We start from the raw sequence: 25,047 nt of genomic DNA on the forward strand, positions 1-25,047 counted from the left end.
AAAACACCAACAACAGTATTAACAACAACACCTTAACAATGTTACAGCAGCTCTTTATTTATTACCTTAAATCTGTTACTGCTGATTCTAAATTGCCCTCAAATTCACAATGAAATATATAAGCTATACTAATGGCAGAATACTGAAGGCAGTGTTGTAATGAAGTGAATCAATGCAGTATAAAGTCCTTTTCTGACCAATGGCTTTATCACACATTGTACTTTTTTTTGTAACTCATCACTGTAAACCAAAGGTGTTTAGATAATGAATATGGTGAATCATTATCTACTTTCTTTAATAAGCAAACTACAATGAAATTAGTCACTCCAAAATATTAATTATTTATTTGAATCCAAAATCAGAGTTCAACAAACATAACTGTATGTTTTAAAAGAATCAAGTATGAGGAGACAGATGCATAGTTCAACCTCAAACTAACTGTTTCCTCAATAGTCAAAAACAATCCACAAGAAAAGTTCCAACACTAAATCAGTAAACTACAAATCCCATGCCTGCTGAACCATAAAAAAGCAACAGCTAAACCTAAATCCAAATTTCTTGAATACTAAACCTGTTACAGCACCAGGCTGCAACACTTATCACTTCAGTTTGTCTGAAAATAGTTTCAATATCACTCTTCGCAACAGCTATCCAACATGACAGTACATTAAGCAATGAGATAGTAAGTTTATTGTGATGAAGGAAATGTAAGTTGAAGAGCACGGTCTTCTCACAATGGCTTATCACTGCACATTTCACTTTTAAAGCAATTATCATAATGCCAATGTGTAATCAGATGTGACAAAACGTAATTGACACCCTACTTCAAAGAAATATGGCACAGCCTTCTGAGTCCTCAAGTTCCCATGTAACTAAGTTATGTGAAAATCAAACGTTTGTACCCACTTTCCACAATGATATTGTAGCAATAAAATTTTAAATATAGAGAAAACCAAACTATTATGGCTAAACTATTTGACATTACTGTTACTATGTCTTAACAGAAGAAAACTGATGCCTGGAAGGTCACTGATAAAACAGTTAACTGCAAACAAAATTTTATATACGACCAAATTGGATTACAACTGGTACTCTTGTAGTAATTTACAAACTTTATTAAAAAATAAAGTGTGGTTAACAATAACTCCACAAATATTTCACATTAAAATTTCTTTCAGTATCAATTCAATAAAATTTTTATGCATCATAACATTTAACTTAATAACATTTTATAATAATCTTCTAATGCTGTTTACATGTGTAAAATTACTGGAAAGCGTCATTTTAACTTTAAACTAGTTTTCATACATTGTTTAATATATGAAACTTTCTGATATCACTTTCTTTGTAATGCTCTTTCTAAATCAGCTGACCACATTGTCTCTGAATTCTGTCAAGATTTATAGACTCGCAACTCATTACTAACTAGTAACCTTTAACTCTGATTCAAACAACAAACAACAGTACCTATTAACAGAAATAAAGCAACAGACCTCTAACAGTGCTCAGAGACTCTCTTTGTCCTTTGTCATTCTGTTCCATATACTATTTACAAATTAGTGAACTTCCAAAGAAATATACTTCCATAATAATTTGATATACAACTTCCATCTATAACCTTTCTACACAAAAAAGCAATCATTCAGCTTCCTTCAGCTTAATTCCTCCACCCATTTAACTAACTCCATAATCTTTTTTTTGTGGTTTTTCAGCTTTTTTTTTTACACTCTCATCATAAATGATATAATCTCAAGCAAATAAATTAAAAAAAAACTATTTCCTCTGTTCCATTAATGATGTAAATTAAGATTCGAAGTCAATTTGGCAATATAACATTTCTTCATAAAACCTTACCCACTCCAAGTACATCAAATTTGTGAAACTCAACTAGTTATACATAATCTGCTCATTACTCTCTAGGGCCATCTGCAAAAGTGTTCACTGTTTCTCCTGGACATAAATCTTGCTTATTTATACATACTCAAACTTTTACTAATCATCTTGCATGAAAATCCAGAAACTTTTACAATCACCTATGGAATTCCATAAATTTGAAGACAATCTATGCTTTCCTTTCTCTGGAGTCTTGATTCATTGGATGGAAGTGTTTTTGAATGCACCCTAGGAGGAAGGTAAACCTCACTTCGTGTTAGGTCCACCTTCTGATCCACCACCTACAGACACTTTCTCACCACCTTCCTTCATTTTTTCACAGTAATCTGCAAATATATCTCTAAATCGTGCCCAGGACTTCTCTGGAACTGTGATAGCTGTCCGGAAATTAGTCTTCACCTGAAGTATGAAATAGTTAATATTACTGTCTTTGCTTCTATGCATAAATTTGAAAACAATACAAAATGTTACTAGTAGTAATGGCAGTCTTTAAAGTTACACAACTCAATGATATGTTGACATATTCCCATCAGTTATATTAATAATTCTCAACCAACATTACTGCTAATATCATCATTTGAAAAAAAAAAATAAATAAATAAAAAATAAAAAAAAATAATTAATATCAGTTGGCTGCAATAATACCATCATAATTATGTACAGAGTATGTTTCTCATATGACCTATAATAAAACGTGACACTTTGACTCATTTCTGTATATGAATATATTTCACCACCATTGCTCGATTGGTTGGTTGGTTGTTTGAGGTTAAAGGGACCAAACATCAAGGTCATCAGTCCCTTGTTTCAAATAGACTCCATTCTGCTAACGGGACATCTCAGTATAGTCAGAAAAATAAAACGGATAAAGGGGAAACGTAAAAGGGCAGTCACGTTGTCATTAGTAAAAACAAATGAGGGAAGTTGGCAAGAGAACGAACCCAACACTATGCTGAAACAGCATAGGCAAGACCACCTATGACTTAAAAGGTACAACTGCTATAATGCAGAAAGTACGTATGGGAATAGAAAAACTAACCAAGCCTTAAAAAGAAGGGGTAAAAACAGAGTAAAAGGGAAAGAAAAGAGGATTCCGGTCAGGGAGGTGAATCGGGAATCTCTGAACACTGCCTACAGTGGGAGACACCCAAACACTCACCGCCCTGCCCCAACACCAGAGGGAGATTAAAAACTTTAAAACTGAGAATAAAAACCACTCTCCCGGAGGAAACCTAGAACCAGAGAGACCATCCGGGAATCGTCAGCCAACATCAAAGGTAAAGTGTGGGGGAGTCTGTACTTAGCACGCAGAGCCAAAAGAAGGGGGCATTCAACCAAAATGTGGGCCACTGACTGGAAGGCTCCACAACCACATAGCGGGGGTGGCTCATCAGGCAAAAGGAAACCATGGGTCAGCCTGGTATGGCCAATGCGGAGACGACACAGTGTGGTCGAGTCCTTGCGGGAGAGGCTAAAGGAAGAACGCCATGGGCCTGTATTCACCTTAATGGCACGAAGTTTATTAGACAGTGGAGTAGCCTCCCAAGAATTGGCCCATGACTGTGCAAAGTGGGATTTGATGTGAAGCCGTAAATCCGCTGCAGGAGGGGTTACAGAAAACGGGGGGTAAGTAACTGCTCCCCCAGCCAAACGATCAGCGAGCTCATTACCCGGGATACCCACATGGCCCGGGACCCATAGGAAGTCAATGGAACAAGCAGCACGGTGAAGATCAGCGAGATGGTCATGGATGGCAGAGACCAAGGGATGGCGCGAAAAACACCGGTCAATAGCAAGAAGGCCACTCATCGAGTCCGTACATAACAAAACGCGGTTGTGTTGGGATTGTTTAATAAAGGTAAGGGCCCGGGAAATTGCCATCAATTCCGCAGTAAACACCCCACATGAGGGTGGCAGTAGATGATTTTCCGTTCCAACAAAGGACGTGAAGGCATACCCAACATGATCAGCAGATTTAGAACCATCAGTGTAAAAAACAACAGCATCCCGAAACTCCCATAAAATGTGGCGGAAAAAGGAACGGAACACCACCGGGGGGATGGAATCTTTCGGACCGCGGCGGAGATCCATCCGAATTCGAGGCCGAGGAACTAACCAAGGAGGGGTGGAGGGGAGGGAGCGAGGAAGACAGGACAAAGAAGGAAGCCGAAAATCACGGGTAAGAGACGCAAGGCGCAGCCCAACCGGTAAACCCGCCCGAGGGCGGGAGTCAGGCGGGCGACGTCCATGGTCTGGGAATAGGATAGAATAGGAAGGATGAGCGGGAGAAGAACGGATAGTAAGGGCATAAGACACCAGAAGCTGGGACCGCCGAACAGAAAGGGGGGGGATCCCAGCTTCAACCAGGAGACTATCAACAGGGCTAGTAGGGAAGGCACCGGTGGCCAAACGGATACCACGATGGTGGACTGGATCCAGCACGTGCAGCGTGGAAGGAGCAGCTGAACCATAAACTTGACAACCATAATCCAAACGTGACAGAACTAGAGCACGATAAAGACGGAGGAGGAGGGAACGGTCCGCACCCCAGGAGGAGTGGGCAAGGAAGCGAAGGACATTGAGTTTACGGAAACATCCTACCTTCAGGAGTCTGATATGGGGCAGCCAAGTGAGCTTGTTGTCGAAAAGAAGACCTAGGAAACGAAACTGTGGAACCACAGGCAATCTTTGTGCAGCGAGATAGAGCTCTGGATCAGGGTGGACCGTAGTACGGCGACAGAAGTGGACCACCCGCGATTTTAAAGGAGAGAATTGAAACCCGTGGGAGAGGGTCCATGCAGAGGCACGCCGTATAGCCACCTGGAGCTGCCGTTCTGCAGATGGCATCGAGGAGGAACTAACCCAAATGCAGAAATCATCCACATACAGGGCAGGGGCGACCAAGGGACCGACAGAGGCCACAAGTCCATCGATAGCAATGAGGAAAAGAAGGACACTCAAGACAGAACCCTGTGGGATGCCCGTCTCCTGGGTCCGTGGAGAACTAAAAGCAGTACCAACTCGAACTCTGAATGACCGATGGATCAGGAACTGGCGGATAAAAATCGGGAGTGGGCCCCGAAGACCCCACTGATGAAGGGTTAGTAAGATGTGATGGCGCCAGGCCGTGTCATAGGCCTTGCGAAGGTCAAAAAACACTGCAACCAAATGGCGGCGCTGGGAAAAAGCCTGCCGAACTGCGGATTCCAAGCGAAGCAAATGATCGATTGGAGATCGTCCCTCTCGAAAGCCACACTGGTAAGGGGACAATAGATCCCGAGATTCGAGGACCCAAGTGAGCCGACGGGCTACCAGCCGTTCAAGTAACTTACAACCAACATTGGTCAAACTAATTGGCCGATAGCTGTCAACAGATAGGGGGTTCTGACCAGGCTTAAGGACAGGAACCACAATGCTATCCCTCCACTGAGAAGGGAAGTCACCCTGGAGCCAGATACGGTTAAACACCCGAAGAAGATGGTGCCGTTGTGGAGCACTGAGATGTTGAAGCAGCTGGTTATGAATGGAATCTGGGCCAGGAGCCGTATCATGAGAAGCAGATAGAGCAGAAAGAAATTCCCATTCAGTGAAAGGTTCGTTGTAAGATTCTGACTCACAAGTGGTGAAACATAAGGTGACAGCTTCAGCCTGCTGTTTTTGATGAAGGAAAGCAGCTGGATAGGAGGCCGACGCTGATGCCACTGCAAAATGGGTCGCAAGATGTTCTGCGAGAACTAATGGGTCCGTACAAATGCCATCTGGGAGGTGAAGGCCTGGGAGGGTGGACTGCCGATGGCAACCTTGGAGAGAGCGAAATGTAGCCCATACCCGTGACAGAGGGACAGTGGAACCAAGGGAAGAAACGAATCGTTCCCAACATATCCGCTTGCTCTGTTTGATTAAATAACGGGCTTTAGAGCGAAGGCGCTTAAAGGTAGAAAGGCTGGCTACAGATGGGCGCCTCTTAAACTGTTGCAAAGCTCGACGGCGATCACGGATGGCAATGGCAATGGCCGTACTCCACCACGGGACTTGCCGACGACGAAATTGTCCAGATGAGCGCGGGACAGCAAGGTTAGCAGCGCGAACAATCGCGTCAGACACGTCACGTAGGACGTCATCAATACAACCCGACAAAGAGGGAGAAAACTCGACCTGTGCAGTATATAGAGGCCAATCGGCGCGGTGGAAAGACCAACGAGGTAACCTCTCCATCGGGGAGCGGGAAGGGAGCGTGATAATCAACGGGAAATGGTCACTATCACAAAGGTCGTCGTGTGGCGACCAGTGTAATGAAGGGAGGAGAGAGGGAGAAGAAAGAGAAAGATCAATGGCAGAAAAGGTACCATGACCAGCACTGAAATGAGTAGGGGAGCCATCATTAAGAAGGCACAGGTCGTGGTCTGCAATAAATTGGTCGATAAGAAGACCTCGTCTAGATGGAAAGGCACTGCCCCACAAAGGATGATGAGCATTAAAATCCCCAAGGAGGAGGAAGGGAGGAGGAAGTTGCTGAAGAAGGGTGGTTAAGGCAGCAGGTGTAAGAGTCCTGTCAGGAGGGAGATAAAGATTGCATACTGTGACTGCAGAGTCTAAGTGGACCCTAACAGCAACTGCTTCCAATGTAGTTTGGAGAGGAATCCACGTGCTAGCAATGTCTGTACGGACCAACGTACAAACGCCACCAGAAGCCCGCAAGGGTCCGACCCGATTTCGACAGAAAACACGGAACCCACGGAGGGTCGGTGAGTGAGCATCAGTAAAATGAGATTCCTGGAGAACCACACAAGCTGCAGAGTAGGACGAAAGAAGGGATTTCAATTCCAGAAGGTGACGATAGTAGCCATTACAATTCCATTGGAGAACCACAGAACGATGGTTTAAATGAGGGCTGAACACGCTAAATCCAGTCATACCGCCGGGTCCCCACCCGTCACCGACAAGGAGGGGGCGACATCCATAAACGACAGGTCAGAATCCGGTTGTGAAGCCGGGGAAGGGACCTCCGGTGACACCAGAGGCTCTTTGTCCCGGGACTTATGTTTCTTCTTCTTTTCAAACTGAGATCGAGGAGGGCTGTGTGGCATAATGGAGCCAGCTGCAGCAAGATCAGGAACAGAAAGAGACCGGGCGACCTGGGGGCCGATAGACCGCGGCTCTCGCGGTCGCCGCGCTGCAGCAGACCTTTGACCTGGAAGGTGCCGGGAAGGGGCATCCCGGGAGAGGCGCCCTTGACCGGCAGACGCCGAAGGAGTGGGACACTTCTCCGGCTGGGGAGGGGGAGCGGCGCCCAGAGGAGAAGGTGTGGGAGCCGCAGGGGAGGGGGGAAGGAGAGGGGTCCGGGACGGGGGTAAGGAAGGGGGAGGAAGGGATGAAGATGTAACCAAGGCGTAACTAGATGTCATGGACACAGGGTGCAATCGTGCATATTTCTTACGGGCCTCTGTGTAGCTTAAACGATCAAGAGACTTATACTCCTGTATCTTTTTTTCTTTCTTATAGACTGGGCAATCTGCTGAACGTGGAGAATGACTACCATGACAATTTACACATACAGGAGGGGGAACACAGGGACTCCCCTCATGGAGTGGACGTCCACAGTCACCACAGAGAGGGTCCTGGGTACAGCGAGAAGACATGTGGCCAAAACGCAAGCACTTAAAACACCGCATAGGAGGTGGGATGTACGGCTTCACATCACAGCGATAGACCATAATCTTAACTTTCTCAGGAAGGGTATCCCCTTCAAAGGCCAGGATAAAGGCACCAGTATCAATACGATTATCTTTAGGACCCTTCTGAACACGCCGAACAAAGTGAACACCCCGCCGTCCGAGATTGTCCCGAAGTTCCTCATCAGTTTGAAGGATGAGGTCTCTGTGAAAAATCACACCTTGTACCATATTTAGAGACTGGTGAGGGGTAATGGACACGGGAATTGTGCCAAGATGGGTACAGGCACGAAGGGCCGCAGATTGGGCAGCCGAAGCAGTTTTTATCAGTAATGAACCCGACCGCATCTTGCTCAGGGAGTCCACTTCGCCAAACTTGTCTTCAATGTGTTCCACAAAGAATAAAGGTTTGACACTGGTGAAAGTATCTCCATCAGTCCTGGTGCAAACTAGATAACGGGGGAAAGGTTTTGCCCCTAGACGACGGGCCTGACCCTCCTCCCAGGGGGTAGCCACGGAAGGGAAGGCCGAAGGGGCAAGAGAAGCAGCACTTGAGGAATCAGTACCACGCGGAGAGACGGCCGCAGAAGAGCGGCCAGAGGTTTGGACCCTTATGCGTTTCATCTGCATAGCGTCCGCCCTGATACCACCCACTCCGATCAGGGGCTCTCCTCACGGGCGCCACCCAGCCACAGCAAGGGCCGTCTGGCACGGCGGCCATTGCCGGGAGTTCCGATGCTCCAGGATGACGAGCAACCACTCCAAGGCATGCATGAGGAGGTCACAGCGCAGGTATCAGAAGTGTGATCCCTGTGTGTTCAGGGGGCTCAACCAAAAGGGTACATAGCGACCCCACCACACGGGCTGGCTACCGTGCTGGCTATGCACCCTAGCATCAGACAACGACGTAGAAGAAAAGGTGGAATATACTAGGAGGGCACACGTCGGAGACACTAGGTAAGGTGCTCTTCCCCAAATGGCTCACACTACGGAAGAGAAATTTTGGAATGGAGGTCAAACCCCAGAGGGGGACCAAGGAATGCCAAAAGGAGGAGATGATTACGCAACAAAGCCAGAGTGTAAAACCAACAGAACCAGGAGGATAGCGGGGGCCAACATAAGCAAGGACACCAATAGAGGGAGAGGAGAGGGCGAGGGGAAAGGGGTATGGAGGGGAAAGGAGGGGAAGGGAAAGGAAATGCAGCCCGGGAGAGAAAGAAGGCTGCAATGGCTCGGGGCCCCGTGCTCGCCACGCACGTATCCACGAAAGAGTTGTGGACCCCCTGGGGGGACCATTGCTCGAGGGAGTGAAATACTGAAAACCACATATCATAATAACTATTACCTCAAATGATTCAGACGTTACCAGACTTCCATTTTCAGATGATAAATCACATGAGTTCATGTTTTCAATATCTGTCATATCTAGAGTAAGTAACAATAACTCACACAACAGTATGCACACACATCAAATATTCATCAAATATTCACACACACACACACACACACACACACACACACACACACACAAAACACTGCAGTATTATCAGTCGGTTAATGCAAACTGTAAATATTGGAACTGTACTGTGAAGGTCTGTCAATATTAGAACTGTAGTGTAAAGGACTGTAAATGTGTTACAGACCACTGCCAATGTTTCCCAGATTATAAAGAAGAACACAATGTACGGGATGAACATATCATGTTATTCTTTCAATTACTGCAGAGTTCACAAAAAGAAAGAAGTATGTGTCTTTATAATCATCAGTTGCACAATTTAAAATTGAAAAACCTAGAGAAAGGTCATTGTTCAAATCAGAAGAATTTCACGCAATGAAATAAAACATGGAGTCTGAGTCCAACTTCAAAATTGTATGTTAAATTTACTGAACACATGTATGGAAAAACTGTCAGATTAGCTTAATAGCTTCTGCTGTCCTGTGAAGTTGGTTTTATGTGAGGATTATCTACGGCTTAAGCATGCTATGTCCAGAAAATACTTCTGATGCGCAAGTGTCCAAAATGTTCAATTACAAAATACCCTCAGTATTTTTTTCACACAATCACAACCAATGTTCTAATATTCTAGAAGTATCCCTCATTATCTCCCAAACCCTTCACCATAGCCCCTTCAGAACTCGTTGTTTTCTGCAAACATCTTTCCTGGTACTACTGTAACATGAAACAAGCATGAGCTTGATTGAAGAAATGATATGACAAAGGACACGAAAGAAAAGTTCGGAGTAGGTATTAAAATCCATGGAGAAGAAATAAAAACTTTGAGGTTCGCCGATGACATTGTAATTCTGTCAGAGACAGCAAAGGACTTGGAAGACCAGTTGAACGGAATGGACAGTGTCTTGAAAGGAGGGTATAAGATGAATATCAACAAAAGCAAAACGAGGATAATGGAATGTAGTCGAATTAAGTCGGGTGATGCAGTGGGAATTAGATTAGGAAATGAGACACTTAAAGTAGTAAAGGAGTTTTGCTATTTGGGGAGCAAAATAACTGATGATGGTCGAAGTAGAGAGGATATAAAATGTAGACTGGCAATGGCAAGGAAAGCGTTTCTGAAGAAGAGAAATTTGTTAACATCGAGTATTGATTTAAGTGTCAGGAAGTCGTTTCTGAAAGTATTTGTATGGAGTGTAGCCACGTATGGAAGTGAAACATGGACGATAAACAGAAGAGGATAGAATCTTTCGAAATGTGGTGCTACAGAAGAATGCTGAAGATTAGATGGGTAGATCACATAACTAATGAGGAGGTATTGAATAGAATTGGAGAGAAGAGGAGTTTGTGGCACAACTTGACTAGAAGAAGGGATCGGTTGGTAGGACATGTTCTGAGGCATCAAGGGATCACCAATTTAGTACTGGAGGGCAGCATGGAGGGTAAAAATCGTAGAGGGAGACCAAGAGATGAATACACTAAGCAGATTCAGAAGGTGCTGGGAGATGAAGAGGCTTGCACAGGATAGAGTAGCATGGAGAGCTGCATCAAACCAGTCTCAGGGCTGAAGACCACAACAACAACAATTGCCCAATCAAAGGATTCCAACATGTGACCTAGATTAAACATAGTCCCTGTGACAGCATTCCTCTCAATTTGTTTTAAACATTCCAATCCAGTTTTTCTAATATATAACACAAAAAATAACTTTGATAATGTGTCTTCATATCAGAAATTAACTCAGATGTGGTCCTTTTCGGTCCTATGAAATGTTTCCTATGACGTTCTATTAAAGGTGATTTTTTGAGTGAGTGAATATGATGAGTTGCCCAAGTTCCATTACAGATGTCACTACACTCCTGAAATTTGTATATTTGTACTTCACAATCCGGGGGAAATGTCTGTGTTGTGGTCACTCAATTTTATGTGTAAGCCTCAGCAAATATTTCCAGCACCTGCCGCGCTCACTTCCAAATAATCCACACTACTGTTGTGGTCTTCTGTCCAAATACTAGAATGGTGCTGCTCTCCACACTAGTGTATCCTGTGCAGCATCATCATCTCTGCGTAACTACTGAACCTGCACCTGTCTGAATCTGCTTACTGTATTCAAGCCCTTTCTCTGATAATCAAATTGATGATACCTTCATGCTTCAGATTGTGTCCTATCAACCAATGTCTTCTTTTATACAAGTTATGTCATTATTTCTTTTCTATATCTACATGTACACTCTGCAAATCACACTTAAGTGCCTGACTGAGGGTTCATCGAACAACCTTCACAATAATTTTCTATTATTCTTATCTCTAACAACATGCGGAAAAAACAAACACCCATATCCTCCCATGTGAGTTCCGATTCCCTTACTTTATGATGATCATTTCTCCCTTTGTAGGTCAGTGTCAACAAAATATTTACACATTTAGAGGAGGAAGTCGGTGATTGAAATTTCATGAGAAGATTCTGCCAAAACGAAAAATGCCTTTGTTTTGATGATATCCACCTCAAATCCTGTATCATGTCAGTGACATTCTCTCCCCTATTTTCAATAATACAAAATGTGCTGCTTTTCTCTGAACTTTCTGAATGTACTCCATTAATCTTATCTGGTAAGGAACCCATACCACGCAGCAGTACTACAAAAATGGACGGACAAGTGTAGTGTAGGCAGTCTCTTTGGTCTTCCTTCCCCACAACATTTTCTGTTTCATTATTTATGGTCAATTGCGAATTTTTGCAGCATCCAGATCTCTCTTCTAAATCATTTTGCAACTTGTTTTGATCTTCTGATGACTTTACTAGACGATAAATGACAGCATCATCAGCAAACAACCTAAGATGGTTGCTCAGATTGTCTCCTAAATTGTTTATATAGATAAGAAACAGTAGAGCGCCTATAACACTACCTTGGGAAATGACAGAAATCATTACTGTTTTACTTGATGACTTTCCATCAGTTACTACAAACTGTGACCTCTCTGAAAGGAAATCATGAATTCAGTCGCATAACTGAGGTATATTCCATAAGCATGCAATTTCACTACAAGCCACTTCTGTGGTACAGTGTCAAAAGCCTTTTGGAAATCTAGAAACACAGAACCAATTTGAAATGCCTTGTCAATAGTAAACCACACATCATATGTGTAAAGAGCTAGTTGTGTTTCACAAAAATGATGTTTTCTAAATCTGTGTTGATTCTGTCTCAATACACCATTCTCTTCAAGGTTATTCATAATGTTTGAACACAATATATGTTCCAAAATCTTGCTGCATATTGACATTATGATACAGGCCTGTAATTTAGTGGATTACTCCTATTTTTGGTGTGACCTGTACAACTTTCCAGTCTTTGGGTATATATCTTTCACTGAGTGAGCAGTTGTATACGATTGTTAAGTATGGAGCTATTGCATTAGCATACTCTGAAAGGAACCCAACTGGTACACAGTAATTCAAGTTGCTTCATTACTCTGAAGATATCTACTTTAAGTTACTCATGTTGGCAGCTGTTCTTGATTCGAATTCTGGAATATTTACTTCGTCTTTTTTGGTGAAGGAATTTCGAAAGGCTGTGTTTAGTAACTCTGCTTTCACAGCACTGTCGTCGATAGTATATCCATTGCTATCACACAGAGAAGGTATTGACAGTGTCTTGATGCTAGCGTACTTTACATACGGCCATAATCTCTCTGGATTTTCTGCCAGGTTTAGGAACAAATTTCATTGTGGAAACTATTATAAGCATCTAGCATTGATGTCCACACTAAATTTCGAGCTTCTGAAAAGCTCGCCACTCTTGGAGATTTTGCATTAATTTAAATTTGGTATGCTTTTTTCATTGTTTCTGCAGCAGTGTTCTGACCCCTTTTGTGTACCAAGGAGGATCAGTTCCATTGTTTATTAATTTATTTGGTATGAATCTCTCAAATGCCGTCAATACTATTTCTTTGATTTCATGCCACATCTGGTCTACATTTACAGTGTTAATTTGGGAGGAGTGGACATTATCTCTCAGGAATACGTCAAGTGAATTTTTACCTGCTTTTTTTAATAGGCATATTTTTCATTTATTTTTGGAGGATTTTGGGGTTACAATATTCAACCTCGCTTCAACAACCCTGTGTTCACTAATCCCTGTACCTGTTTTGATGCTTGTTATTAGTTCAGAATTATTTGCTGCTAAGAGGTCAAGTGTGTTTTCACAACTGTTTACTATTCACATGGGCTAACAAACTAACTGCTCAAAATAATTTTCTGAGAATGCGTTTAGCACGATTTTGTATGATGTTTTGTGCATACCTCTGGATTTAAAAATGTATTTTTGCCAACATGTCAGGGGTAAATTAAAGTCGCCACAAACTATAACTGTATGAGTAGGGTACATGTCTGAAATTAAACTCAAGTTTTCTTTGAACCTTTCAGCAACTGTATCACAAGAGTTGGGAGGTTGGTAAAAGGATCCAATTATTAGCTTATTACTGTTGCCAAAAAAAGATCTCTACCCACTCCAACTGACAGGAACTACACTGTGACCCAGGGATCTGTCTACATATTGAGGAAACATTTATTTCAAGTTCCATCAGGGATTTTATATTGTAATGGATAGAGTTTAACTGTTACAAGGCCCTCTTTTCAAGTTTTTTTTCGATCCATATCGCAAAGTTTTAGATGTATATGTTTGCCAAAACAAGTGATAATGGAGTAACCATTGCCACATCATCTGTTTGTTAATAACATTTTCTGTCAAACAAGAAATAAGTAGATGAGAACTTTTCCACAAATAGTTCCATGAATACAGACAGTGGGATTTGAGCTGGTGTAAAAAGTGTGCAGAGCTGTCAATGCAGTGTTTACACTTCCCAATGCACTTGCTGATAATGCATTTCAAGTACTTTCTAGCTGACATGTAGGTGTCAACAATATTACTAACTACAGGTCTTACAGGAAGGAGATTTAATGTTGTTATATGGTGTGCCATACTCAATGAGAGAAGTTATCATCTTCCTCTTGATTTTATTCATAAGACTGACATTTATCTATCAATAGACAATGATATTAAAATTATGAAAAATCATCTTATTGTTGTCCACACGTGAAATTATTGCTATAATGAATGAATCATCACCCAGATGTTTATCAATGAGATTAATTAATACATGGCTCCCTGCATTTTGTCTTGTCTTTTTGTACAAGTGACTCAGTTTCGCTTTCAGGCATGCAGACTTTTTCAACTGCATTGATTCTGCTTGGGACTATTCCATATAGTTAACTCATTCTCACGAATATGAGGAGTACAGATGAAGCATAAATATAGAGATGCACTCTTGAAATGACAACTAGCACTTATTTGATTGTCAGGAATGCTCTCTCATAGTAGTGCCAGGCTCGCTTGGCGCATAATCATGTTGACAGCTGTTGTGTTAATATTATGTTGAATTTTGGCAAATATAGATACAATTTAATTGATGAAAGAGGAAACATTACAATGCAGCAAATGAGGCAGACTAAAGTGAACATGTACATCTAAAAATGAGACTGACGGAAAGCGCAAAATGGCTAAGCAGGAATGGGTAGAAGACAAATTTAAGCATTTATAACTAGGTACAGACAGATAATGTTTACAGGAAAATTAAAATAATCCCATGGAGAAAAGAGAAATAGATGCATGAATATCAAGAGCTTAGATGGAAAACCAGTATTAAACAAAGAAGGGGAAGCTGAAATGTGGAAGGGATATATAGAGGGACTGTACAAGATAAATGAACTTCTAGCAGTATTAAGGAAAGAGAAGAGGATGTAGATAAGGATGAAATTGGAGATATGGCACTATAAGAAGAATTTGACAGAGTACTGACAGACCTAAGCCAAAACAAGGCCCTTGGTGTAGACAAAACTCCCTCAGAATTACCGAGATCCTTGGGAGAGCAAGAAATAACACAACTATCTACCTTGTATGCAAGGTATATGAGAGGAACGAAATGCCCTCTGACTTCGAAAACACTGTGATAACTCCTCTTCCAAAGAAGGGAGGTGCTGACAGGAGTGAATAACAACAAATTATTAGTTTAATACATTGTTTTTGCAAAACAGTGACAGCCAGAGAAAGTGGTCATTGTGTCAGAGTTACATTTGCATGAATTTGTGTGTGTGTGTGTGTGTGTGTGTGTGTGTGTGTGTGTGTGTGAGAGAGAGATTTTGAAGAAGGTTTTTTGGCCAAAAGCTTACTTGTTTAGCAGTCTTCCTGTTGTGCCTGTCTGTAACTCAACATTTCCATTATATGGTAAGTACCAGTTTATCATTTCATAATATTGACAAGAATTATTTATAGATAAATGGAAAACCTTGTAGAAGCCGACCTTGAGGAAAATCAGTTTGGGTTCTGGGTTGGAACACAAGAGGCAATACTGACCCTATGACTTATCTTAGAAGATAGGTTAAAGAAAGGCAAACCAACATTTATGGCTTTTGTAGACGTAGACAAAGCTTTTCACAATATTGACTGAACTACATTCTTTGAGATTGTGAAGGTAGAAGGGGTAAAATACAGGGAGCGAAAGGTTATATACAGCTTGTACAAAAAACTAATTGCAGTTATACAAGTTGAAGAGTGTGAAAGGGAAACAGTCGTTGGGAAGGCAGTGAGTAACTTATCCCTGATATTATTCAATTTGTACATTGAGCAAGCAGTATAGGAAACCAGAGAAAAATTTAGAGAGGGAATTGAAGTTCAGGGAAAAGAAATAAAACTTCTGAGATTTTCAGATGACATTATAGTTCTGTCAGGGACAGTAAAGGATTTGGAAGTGCAGTTGAACAGAATGGACAGTATCTTGAAAAGAGGATGTAAGCTTAACATTAACAAAAGCAAAACAAGCGTAATGGAATGTAGTCAAATTAAATCATGCAATGCTGACAGAATTGGACCAGGAAATGAGACATTGAAAGTAGTATACGAGTTTTGTTACTCAGGCAGTAAAATAGCTGATGATAGATGAAGTAGGGAGGATATAAAATGTATACTGGAAACGGCAAGAAAAGCATTTCTGAAGAATAGAAATTTGTTAACACTGAATATAAATTTAAGTGTTACTCTTTTCTGAAGGCATTTGTCTGAAGTGTTGTGTTGTAAGGAAGTGAAACATGGAAGATAAGCAGTTCAATAAGAAGAGAACAGAAGCTTTCGAAATGTGGTGCTACAGAAGAATGCTGAAGATTATCGCAAGCACTGAATAGAACTAGGGAGAAAAAGAAGGGATCATCTGATAGGCCGCATTCTGTGACAACAAGGAATCGTCAATTTAGAAATGGAGGAAAGTGTGTGGGTAAAAACTGAAGAGGAAGACCATGAGGCAGATACAGGAAGTAGGTTCAAGTGAATGTGGGTTGTTGTTTGGAGGTGAAGTAGCTTGCACAGGGTAGAATAATGTGGAGAGCTGCATCCAAAGAGACCTTGGGCTGAAGACCACCACCAACAACAACAGTCTATCGAAATAAAGGTGTCATAAAACCTTATAAACCAGGACAGAGGCTTCAATTTGAACAAGGATTGGGGTCTGGCACTCAATTTATTAAAAACTCACCATCACATCCACCAATGCTGTAAAACATTGAGAGAATGTGAATTTCATGGAATATCAGTAAGTGCTCTGAAAAACAAAAGAGCATCAAAGGGTGTAGTGGACATGACAAGTCATAGTTCACAGTCTGGTTGACTGCTCGCGATAAGTGGGAAATCTGGGTTCGAGTCCCGATCCAATACAAGTTTTCGTTGTCGTCATTCCATTCTACAACAGATGGTAGTCCTTATTCACAATTGTGAATTAATTTGATGTGTTTGTCTTGCTGACATCCCCCACGAAATGAGGGAAGGAAAAAGGTTTATCGCTTACTACATTTAAGCTCTTCATGCAGTAAAATTTCAGTGTCAGGCATGATGTTTTAATTTATTACTTATTTACTGCTAACACTATTTGCAACATACTTTGCAGACAGTATATATGTAATTATATCACTGACTGTATCTGCAAAATTATATCAGTGCACAGCATGTATTTCATGAAATATGACATCATAAACATCGAGGTGTGTGAAAAATTTGCTTTTGCTTAGAATGGAGCACAAATTACCCCGACTATACAGGGCTATTACAAATGATTGAAGCGATTTCATAAATTCACTGTAGCTCCATTCATTGACATATGGTCACGACACACTACAGGTACGTAGAAAAACTAATAAAGTTTTGTTCAGCTGAAGCCGCACTTCAGGTTTCTGCCGCCAGAGCGCTCGAGAGCGCAGTGAGACAAAATGGCGACAGGAGCCGAGAAAGCGTATGTCGTGCTTGAAACGCACTCACATCAGTCAGTCATGACAGTGCAACGACACTTCAGGACGAAGTTCAACAAAGATCCACCAACTGCTAACTCCATTCGGCGATGGTATGCGCAGTTTAAAGCTTCTGGATGCCTCTGTAAGGGGAAATCAACGGGCCGGCCTGCAGTGAGCGAAGAAACGATTGAACGCGTGCGGGCAAGTTTCACGCGTAGCCCGCGGAAGTCGACGAATAAAGCAAGCAGGGAGCTAAACGTACCACAGCCGACGGTTTGGAAAATCTTACGGAAAAGGCTAAAGCAGAAGCCTTACCGTTTCGAACTCATTGATGGGGACATGCTGCGCCGAGTGTGAGAGGAACTTGATTATCGGCTTGATGTCTGCCGAATCACTAAAGGGGCACATATCGAACATTTGTGAATGCCTAAAAAAACTTTTTGAGTTTTTGTATGTGTGTGCAAAGCATTGTGAAAATATCTCAAATAATAAAGTTATTGTAGAGCTGTGAAATCGCTTCAATCATTTGTAATAACCCTGTACTTATCCAGCTTTTCATAGTGAGAGCACTTAGTGACTTCCAGCAAACGTTATACATAATTTCAAATGTTTTCTAAACTTTTTCTCACTAACATGTTCAATGGCAAATATTTAACACATTAATTCATTTGTAAAGTAATCAGGCATTTGTAGCTGTTTTATGTATTAGGAGTTCGATTCTTTAAAGAATTGGGTGTTTATTGGTCAATGTAAATTTGCCTTTCTTCAGTTTATCTTATAATAGAAAGTGTAGGGTAAATATCACCTAGCATGTTCCTACATTTTGCCTCTCAAAGTCCAATCCCTTGTCCACAATATGGAAGACGGGCAACCACACAGAGTATGAGACTGCCCTTGGAGTGATGTGCAATGGGGACTGTGTGTCCTGGGAATATTACGGCAGCTTTGAAAGCCCAGCAGGAACATTGAAAAGTAGCAGCTAATAGGGCTCTGATGCTGCTGCTCGGTAGTATGTGGGGATGGCTCCCCAAAGGCTAAGAGAAGAAAACGCTGATTAAAAAATAGCAATCCTCTTCTGGAATAGATTGGATGTAGGGCTGACAACCCACTCCATAAAAAGAACTCATGTCACTAAATTTCAACAAAAAGAAGCTGGATTGATCAATGGTGACAAACATGGTGATGGACAGGACAATGATAACGGACAAACCAATGGTGGAAGAAAGAGTAGAAACAAAAAACACAAATCTGATTCATACACAGGAACCTGCAAAGTGAAGTCTCTGTATAACCCAAGAGGTCCGAGAATGTTAGCAGATCTAACAATGAAACCCAATCGAAGTATTATAGCTCTACAAGAAGTAAGGTGGACTGGAAGTGAAACTAGTTCGGAAATAAATAAATAACAAAAGTGCTTTGCATCAAGGCAGACCCACAATACTATACTGTTGGAAGTGGAATCTTAGAAAACTGAGAAGCTAGCATGTTCTGTAGTGGTAGTGCGGATAAGCATGAATTCAGTACAGCATCTGTGGTACACCAACACCTTAACAACCTTGCAATTGGGCTCACACGTATCAGTACTAGGCTAACAACACTGAGGATAATGGGGAAATTTTTCAATTATTCCATAATCAATGACCATGCACCAACTGAGGAAGCTAAGAAAGACAAAAAGGACTTGTTTTATGAACTCCTGAAAATAACATATGATGACTGTCCAGTCCACAATGTAACAATACTTGCTGGTGGTCTACATTCTCAAGTGGGAAGGGGAAATATTTAAACCAACAGTTGGACCCCATAACAAACGTATTATAAGCAATGACAATGGATGAAGGCTAGTCTTATTCACAGCATTCTGAAAAATGATTGGGGGCACCTCATTATTTCTGCATGAACATAAAAGATACATAAAAAGGAACATGGAAGTCACCAAATGGGAACATTATTAACCAGACTTAACATGTGTTGACTGATGGAAGACATAAGTCAGACCTCTTGGACATGATGAGTTTCAGAGGCCCAAATGTAGATTCAAACCACTTTTTGATATAGGTATGAGTTAGTGCTGAAATCTAAATGCATAGAACAGAAACAGAATGTAAAAACTCTAGAATCCTTTGCAATTGGAAAGCAATACCAGGAAAATATATCACAGATACTTTAAAGGACTGAAGAGTGTGGCAACATCGAGGAGCAATGGGAAATAATAAAGAATACAGTGGAGACATCAACAAATGAAACACTGGGTACTGAAACAAGGTGCATAAGATCTCCTTGGTTTGATACTGAGTGTGAGATATCAACAGATGAAAAGAATGTAGCATACAGAAGAACCTTAGAAACAAACAGTATAAGAGCAAGTTTATAAAGAAATGAGTATGACGAAAAGAGGATCCCTCATTTCTATCAATGAAAAAAGAGAGGATAGATGAAAGCAAACATCAAAGAACTACGAAAATAATGGCTCACCAACTCTGGAAAAGATGAGAATTGCTTTGAAGAAAATGAAAAGCAATAGGTCACCACAAACAGATCATATTACAGCAGAACCGTTCATACAAGGTGGCAGTCAGAAGGCATTCTCCCAAAACAGGTGATTTCAGTATGGGGCAAGAAGGGAATGCTCCAGGAGTGGAAAGAAGAAATTATTTGCCACGAATACAACAAAGGAGATATGTTGGAACAGAGAACTATCAAGGAATTATGTTGCTAAACTTGGAATACACTATAAATCATTTTCCTATCTACTGCTTGACTGTCTCCTACAAATTGTTCAGAGAGATATATTAGCTCATACAAGTGTGGATTTCTCCCACAGAAATCAACAGTAGATCAGATCTTCACCCTACGACATATTTTAGAAAAGACAACTGAATTTAGAATTTGCATGTGTCACCTTTTCATCGACTACAAATTAACATATGGTACCCTAGATAGAAAGCAAATGTGCTGCACCTTGACTGAACTAGGAACTCCTGAAAAATTATTAAGGTTTGTGAGTATGAGAATGATAACGAATGAGGTACAGAGTAGTATAATAATGGAGAAAGTCATGAGGGGTGCCAACCTGCTCAGTAGAGAAACTATAGTTTACAAATCTGTGCAGATACTAGCTTATGGTGATGATATACATATAGTTGCAAGAACTATGAAGGCAAAGGATAAATTCATCACACACGAGCAGACAAATGGGAATATAAGACTCAATATAAACCAATAGAAAACAAACTACACGGTTAATGGAATAGCATGCAAGGAGAACACGCCACCTTCAATAACTGTGGACAATTATACTTTTGAAAGATTTTAGCAGATTAAGTATATGAGATAAGTTAAACAGACATTAATAGCAGCTAACATAGCCCCTTTTGTATTAAAGAAATAATGATTTATTATACACTTTTTAGACCAGTGCTTACATATGCCTCGGAAACTTGGTCATTAACATCAAAAGATGTGGGCATGCTAGATGGCTTTGTCAGAAAGGTACTTCAAAGAATTTTTTGCTCAACCTGTGAAAGAGGGATTTGGAAGAGTAGGTACAACAGGTACAATCATAACCTGTAAATTACACACACACACACACACACACACACACACACACACACACACACACACACACACACAAGAGTTGGAGATAAGTGTTGCCATGTGTTGCTAGGTACGGTAACTATCAAAACTGACATTGGTCTCTTCCCTAAATATCCTAATGTGATATTTAGGGATTAGACCAATATCAATTTTGATAGTTCCTGTACCCAGGAAGAGATAGCAATGCTTATCTCTAAGCTTTTACATTTGACAGTTAGCCCATTTTTCAGTGCATGTCTTCATATATACATCCGCTTATTAGTTCAGTGAAATCAGTGAGTTTGAAATGGGTGGGACAAATGGCATGCATTGGTGATATGAAAGTAACTAAAAGGATATTAGTTGGAAATCCAGGGGTGACAGAGGACAGGGTCAACTGAGAACTAGATGAATAGATGGAGTCATGGACGACTTGCAGACAATATGCTGTAGTGGATGGAAAGCTTGAGTGTTAAATCATGATAACTGTCAAAGAATTATTGAAGAAGTTTCACAATGCAGAAGAAGAAGAAGAAGAAGAAGCTCCTACATTTCTTGAGGGCTTAAAGCAATATTCCCTGAGGTTGGCTTCTGCCAGTTTTTCCATTTATAGATAAATAATTCATGTCACTGTTTTGAAAATATGACTTATTACAGAATTTAATAATCACCCTTGTCAGCACCTTTCTTCTTTGGAATATGAGTTATTACAGTGTTCTTGAAGTCTGAGGTTAATTTGTCTGTATCATATACATTGCATATACAGTAGAATAGTTTTGTCATTTCTGGCTCTCCCAGGACCTCACTAATTTTGAGGGAATGTTGTCTACTCCTGGGGCCTTGTTTGATTTAGGTCTTATTCTTGCAGTATCATAGTTCCAATCTCAGTTTCATCCTAATTCTCTTCTACCTCTATAATACTGCCTTCAGGTTTGTTTCCTTTGTATAGACCCTCCAGATATTCTTTCTGCCTTGCTGTCTTCCCTTCTTTGCTTATTACTGGATTGCCAACCGAGTTCTTCACTTTCATTCAGATGCTCCTCTTTTCTTCCAGTGAATCTTTAATTATCCTATTCGTGGCACCTATCTTTCCCCTAGTCATACACAATTCTACAGACTTACATTTTTCCTATAGCCATACTTGCTTCAACATTTTGCACTGTCTACTCTCTTTCGATTGTATAAAATGTTCAAACAACTTACAGGAATGCTGCCAGGAGATGTCTCCAACAGCCACTGAGATTCCAAAAGGAGAACACTCGACCACTTTAAAGGCACAAATGCTACAAGAGCATGCCATGCAAGGAAATTTAAAACTCCAGTGTGTGGGGTTACACCAGCTATGAACCACAATACAGGGACTGTGTGCGCCCCCCCCCCCCCCCCCCCCCACACACACAAAAGAAACTAGTGCCACCACACAACCAAATGTGATCACCATCAAAAGTTATTGATGGTGAATATTAATTACCAACATGTGAGCAAGTAGCTTTAACTCTGCACCTCTGTTTTTTGACTAGTGAGAGAGCAGGATTCTAAGCAGAATTTAAACAAATACCTCCATATCTATTTACAAGGCCAGTTGCTAATTTAATCTTAACTGCTTTCTTAATACAACTATCCCAATAGCTGTAAGTGTATTCCAGAATCTCTGTGGTGATATAATCCATCAGACGATAGATACCATGGCAATGTTCTGAAACAGCAGATTTGCTCAGCTGTTGTAAGCACGATGAGGCTATATACATAGGTCCTCCGAAGTCATGATGGTCTGATCAATGGATGACATGCCACAACTGCTTGGGATACAGTAGATACCTGCCTAATGCCAACCGAGATCATACTTTACAGACCCTAATCTTCGATGGTTGTTGAAAAACACACTTCACACTGTGTTTCCACAGAACACTATCAATCCTGTTTGAAATGCTATCTGTGTAAGGGAAAAAGGCCGCAGACTAAGGTGCTATCTCGCTATTTTCATCGGTCCCCAGATTCAAGGTTGGTTGATAATACATGTCTGATCTGTCTTCCACTAGAACTATTCTGGTAAAAGGTGATTCTGGGATGGGCTAACTCAGCTGACAAAGACTGAAGAAAAGACATTTTTAAATGTTTAACACCAAAACTGCAAATTATTTACTGGCTGACTAGTTTTTGGGCACTCCCAATTTTCAGTCATGTATCACATAGCAAAAAATTTGTTACGAGTGGATGTGCCAAATGTGGATAATAAAGGTGATGAAATAGTTCATATGGTAACTACTTATGTACTTGTATTTATGACATGTTTGATGTGGACAGTTCTATTTATGTCATCACATTTAAATGTATCTCATACCTGTGTTAAAAGATGTCGCAGATGTAGTTACAGCTTAGAGTATTATGTTAATGTATGTGCATAATATACCTTTTTCTTGTTTGCACTACATTCATTATCCACAATGATGTGATCCACGTGAAAACAATATTTTATATGCCACTAGTTGCAGTGCCCAGCATTGCTCATTACGTTTAATATCTGCCATGCAAACCGACTGGCAATCGAAGGGCATATTTAAATCACCGGGTATTGACGGAATGTAGGGCGCAAATATGTCTTCACCCGTGGCATACCCTGTGACAATCATGGCCTCTATTACATTCAGCAACAGTATCTTCACAGCCAGCCTTCTTCCATGTAACAATGACAATTAAGCAATAAATAAGAGTTTGCAATCACGTTTTTGTCAAATTTTTGCACTTTTGTTAATCCTGTGATCTAGACGTCTGATGGTAACTATCTCTTAGATGGGCAGTGCTGACATAATTTATTATCACAATAGGAATTACAGTCAGTTTACCATGATGTATTTCGTTTCCTAGGCATTTAATTTTTCATTACTCTTCTTCACTGTTTCATCTGAGTGTAAAAACTTGAAGTAAATTGGCCAAGAACTTTTAGAGATTTTAGGTAACAACCTTTCCCCTCGATATATTGCATACATATATGTTTCAAGTCATATCATGAAATCTTATGTAGACAGTGATCTTCCTCTTGTCTTGAAGGCAAAGTGTGCAAAATTTCACCAATAGCAGAAAAAAACTATAGATGTTTATGAATTACAAACGAATAAACAGACACACACTCTTCTTTACATGTATGTAGACAGAAGATAAATGACGGAACCTCCAATTTGTTGCACATGCGCAGAGAGCTCTTCAAATATAAACTTTCTTTTGGAACACCTTGTATGCACACTGAAGTGGCAAAAGTCATGAAATATCTCCTAATATCATGTCAGACCTCCTTCTGCCTGGTGCTATGCAGCAACTCAACATAGCATGGACTAAACGAGTCATGGGAAGTCCCCTGTAGAAATACTGAGCCATGCTGCCTCTACAGCCACCTGCGAAAGTGATGCCAGTGCAGGGTTTTGTGCACGAACTGACCATTCGGCCATAATTACCCACAACTGTTTGATGGGAGTTGTGTGGCCAAATCACTTGCTCGAACTGTTCAGAATGTTCTCCAGAACAGTCACAAACAACTGTGGCCCAGTGACACGACACCGGTGTTTGGGAACATGAAGTCCGTCGATGGCAGCAAATGGTCTCCAAGTAGTCGCACACAACCATATCCAGTGAATGATCCACGTAAACACGAGCTCTTACTGACTAAAATTGGAACTCATCTGACCAGGCCACAATTTCCAGTCATCTAGGAGCCAACTGATACGGTCATGAGCCCATGAGAGGCACTACAGGTGATGTTGTGTAATTGGCAAAGGCACTCATGGTGGCCGTCTGCTGCCGTAGCCCATCAACAGCAAATTTTGCCACACTGTCCGAATTACGCAAACACCACTGCTCTCGGTTATTAAGTGAAGTGCATCAGCACCTGCGATGTCCGTGGTGAGAGGTAATGCCTGAAATTTGGCACTCTCAGTACACTCTTGACATTAACTAACTATTTCCGAAATGTAATGTCTTATGCATCTGGCTCCAACTACCATTCAATGTACAAAGTCTGTTAACTCCCACCACGCAGCCATAATCACGTCAGAAACCTTTTTGCATGAATCACCTGAATACAAATGACATCTCATTGAATGCACTGCCCTTTTATACTCTGTGTACGTGAT

The 25,047-nt window shown here is 41.1% G+C and overlaps 1 protein-coding gene across 4 annotated transcripts in view; it reads right to left on the bottom strand.

The window, feature by feature from the left end:
- Nucleotides 1–317: 317 nt before the first annotated feature.
- LOC126469768 (transcriptional activator protein Pur-beta) overlaps nucleotides 318–25,047 on the bottom strand; it is a 345,938-nt gene continuing 321,208 nt past the window's right edge. For all 4 annotated transcript variants that reach the window (XM_050096991.1, XM_050096993.1, XM_050096990.1 and 1 more), the window contains one exon: nucleotides 318–2,292. In XM_050096991.1, coding sequence (XP_049952948.1) covers nucleotides 2,140–2,292 — 153 coding nt within the window. In that variant the 3' untranslated portion in view covers nucleotides 318–2,139. The remainder of the gene's footprint in view (nucleotides 2,293–25,047) is intronic.

This window comes from Schistocerca serialis, chromosome 3, assembly GCF_023864345.2.
Source record: "Schistocerca serialis cubense isolate TAMUIC-IGC-003099 chromosome 3, iqSchSeri2.2, whole genome shotgun sequence".
Lineage (NCBI taxonomy): Eukaryota > Metazoa > Arthropoda > Insecta > Orthoptera > Acrididae > Schistocerca > Schistocerca serialis.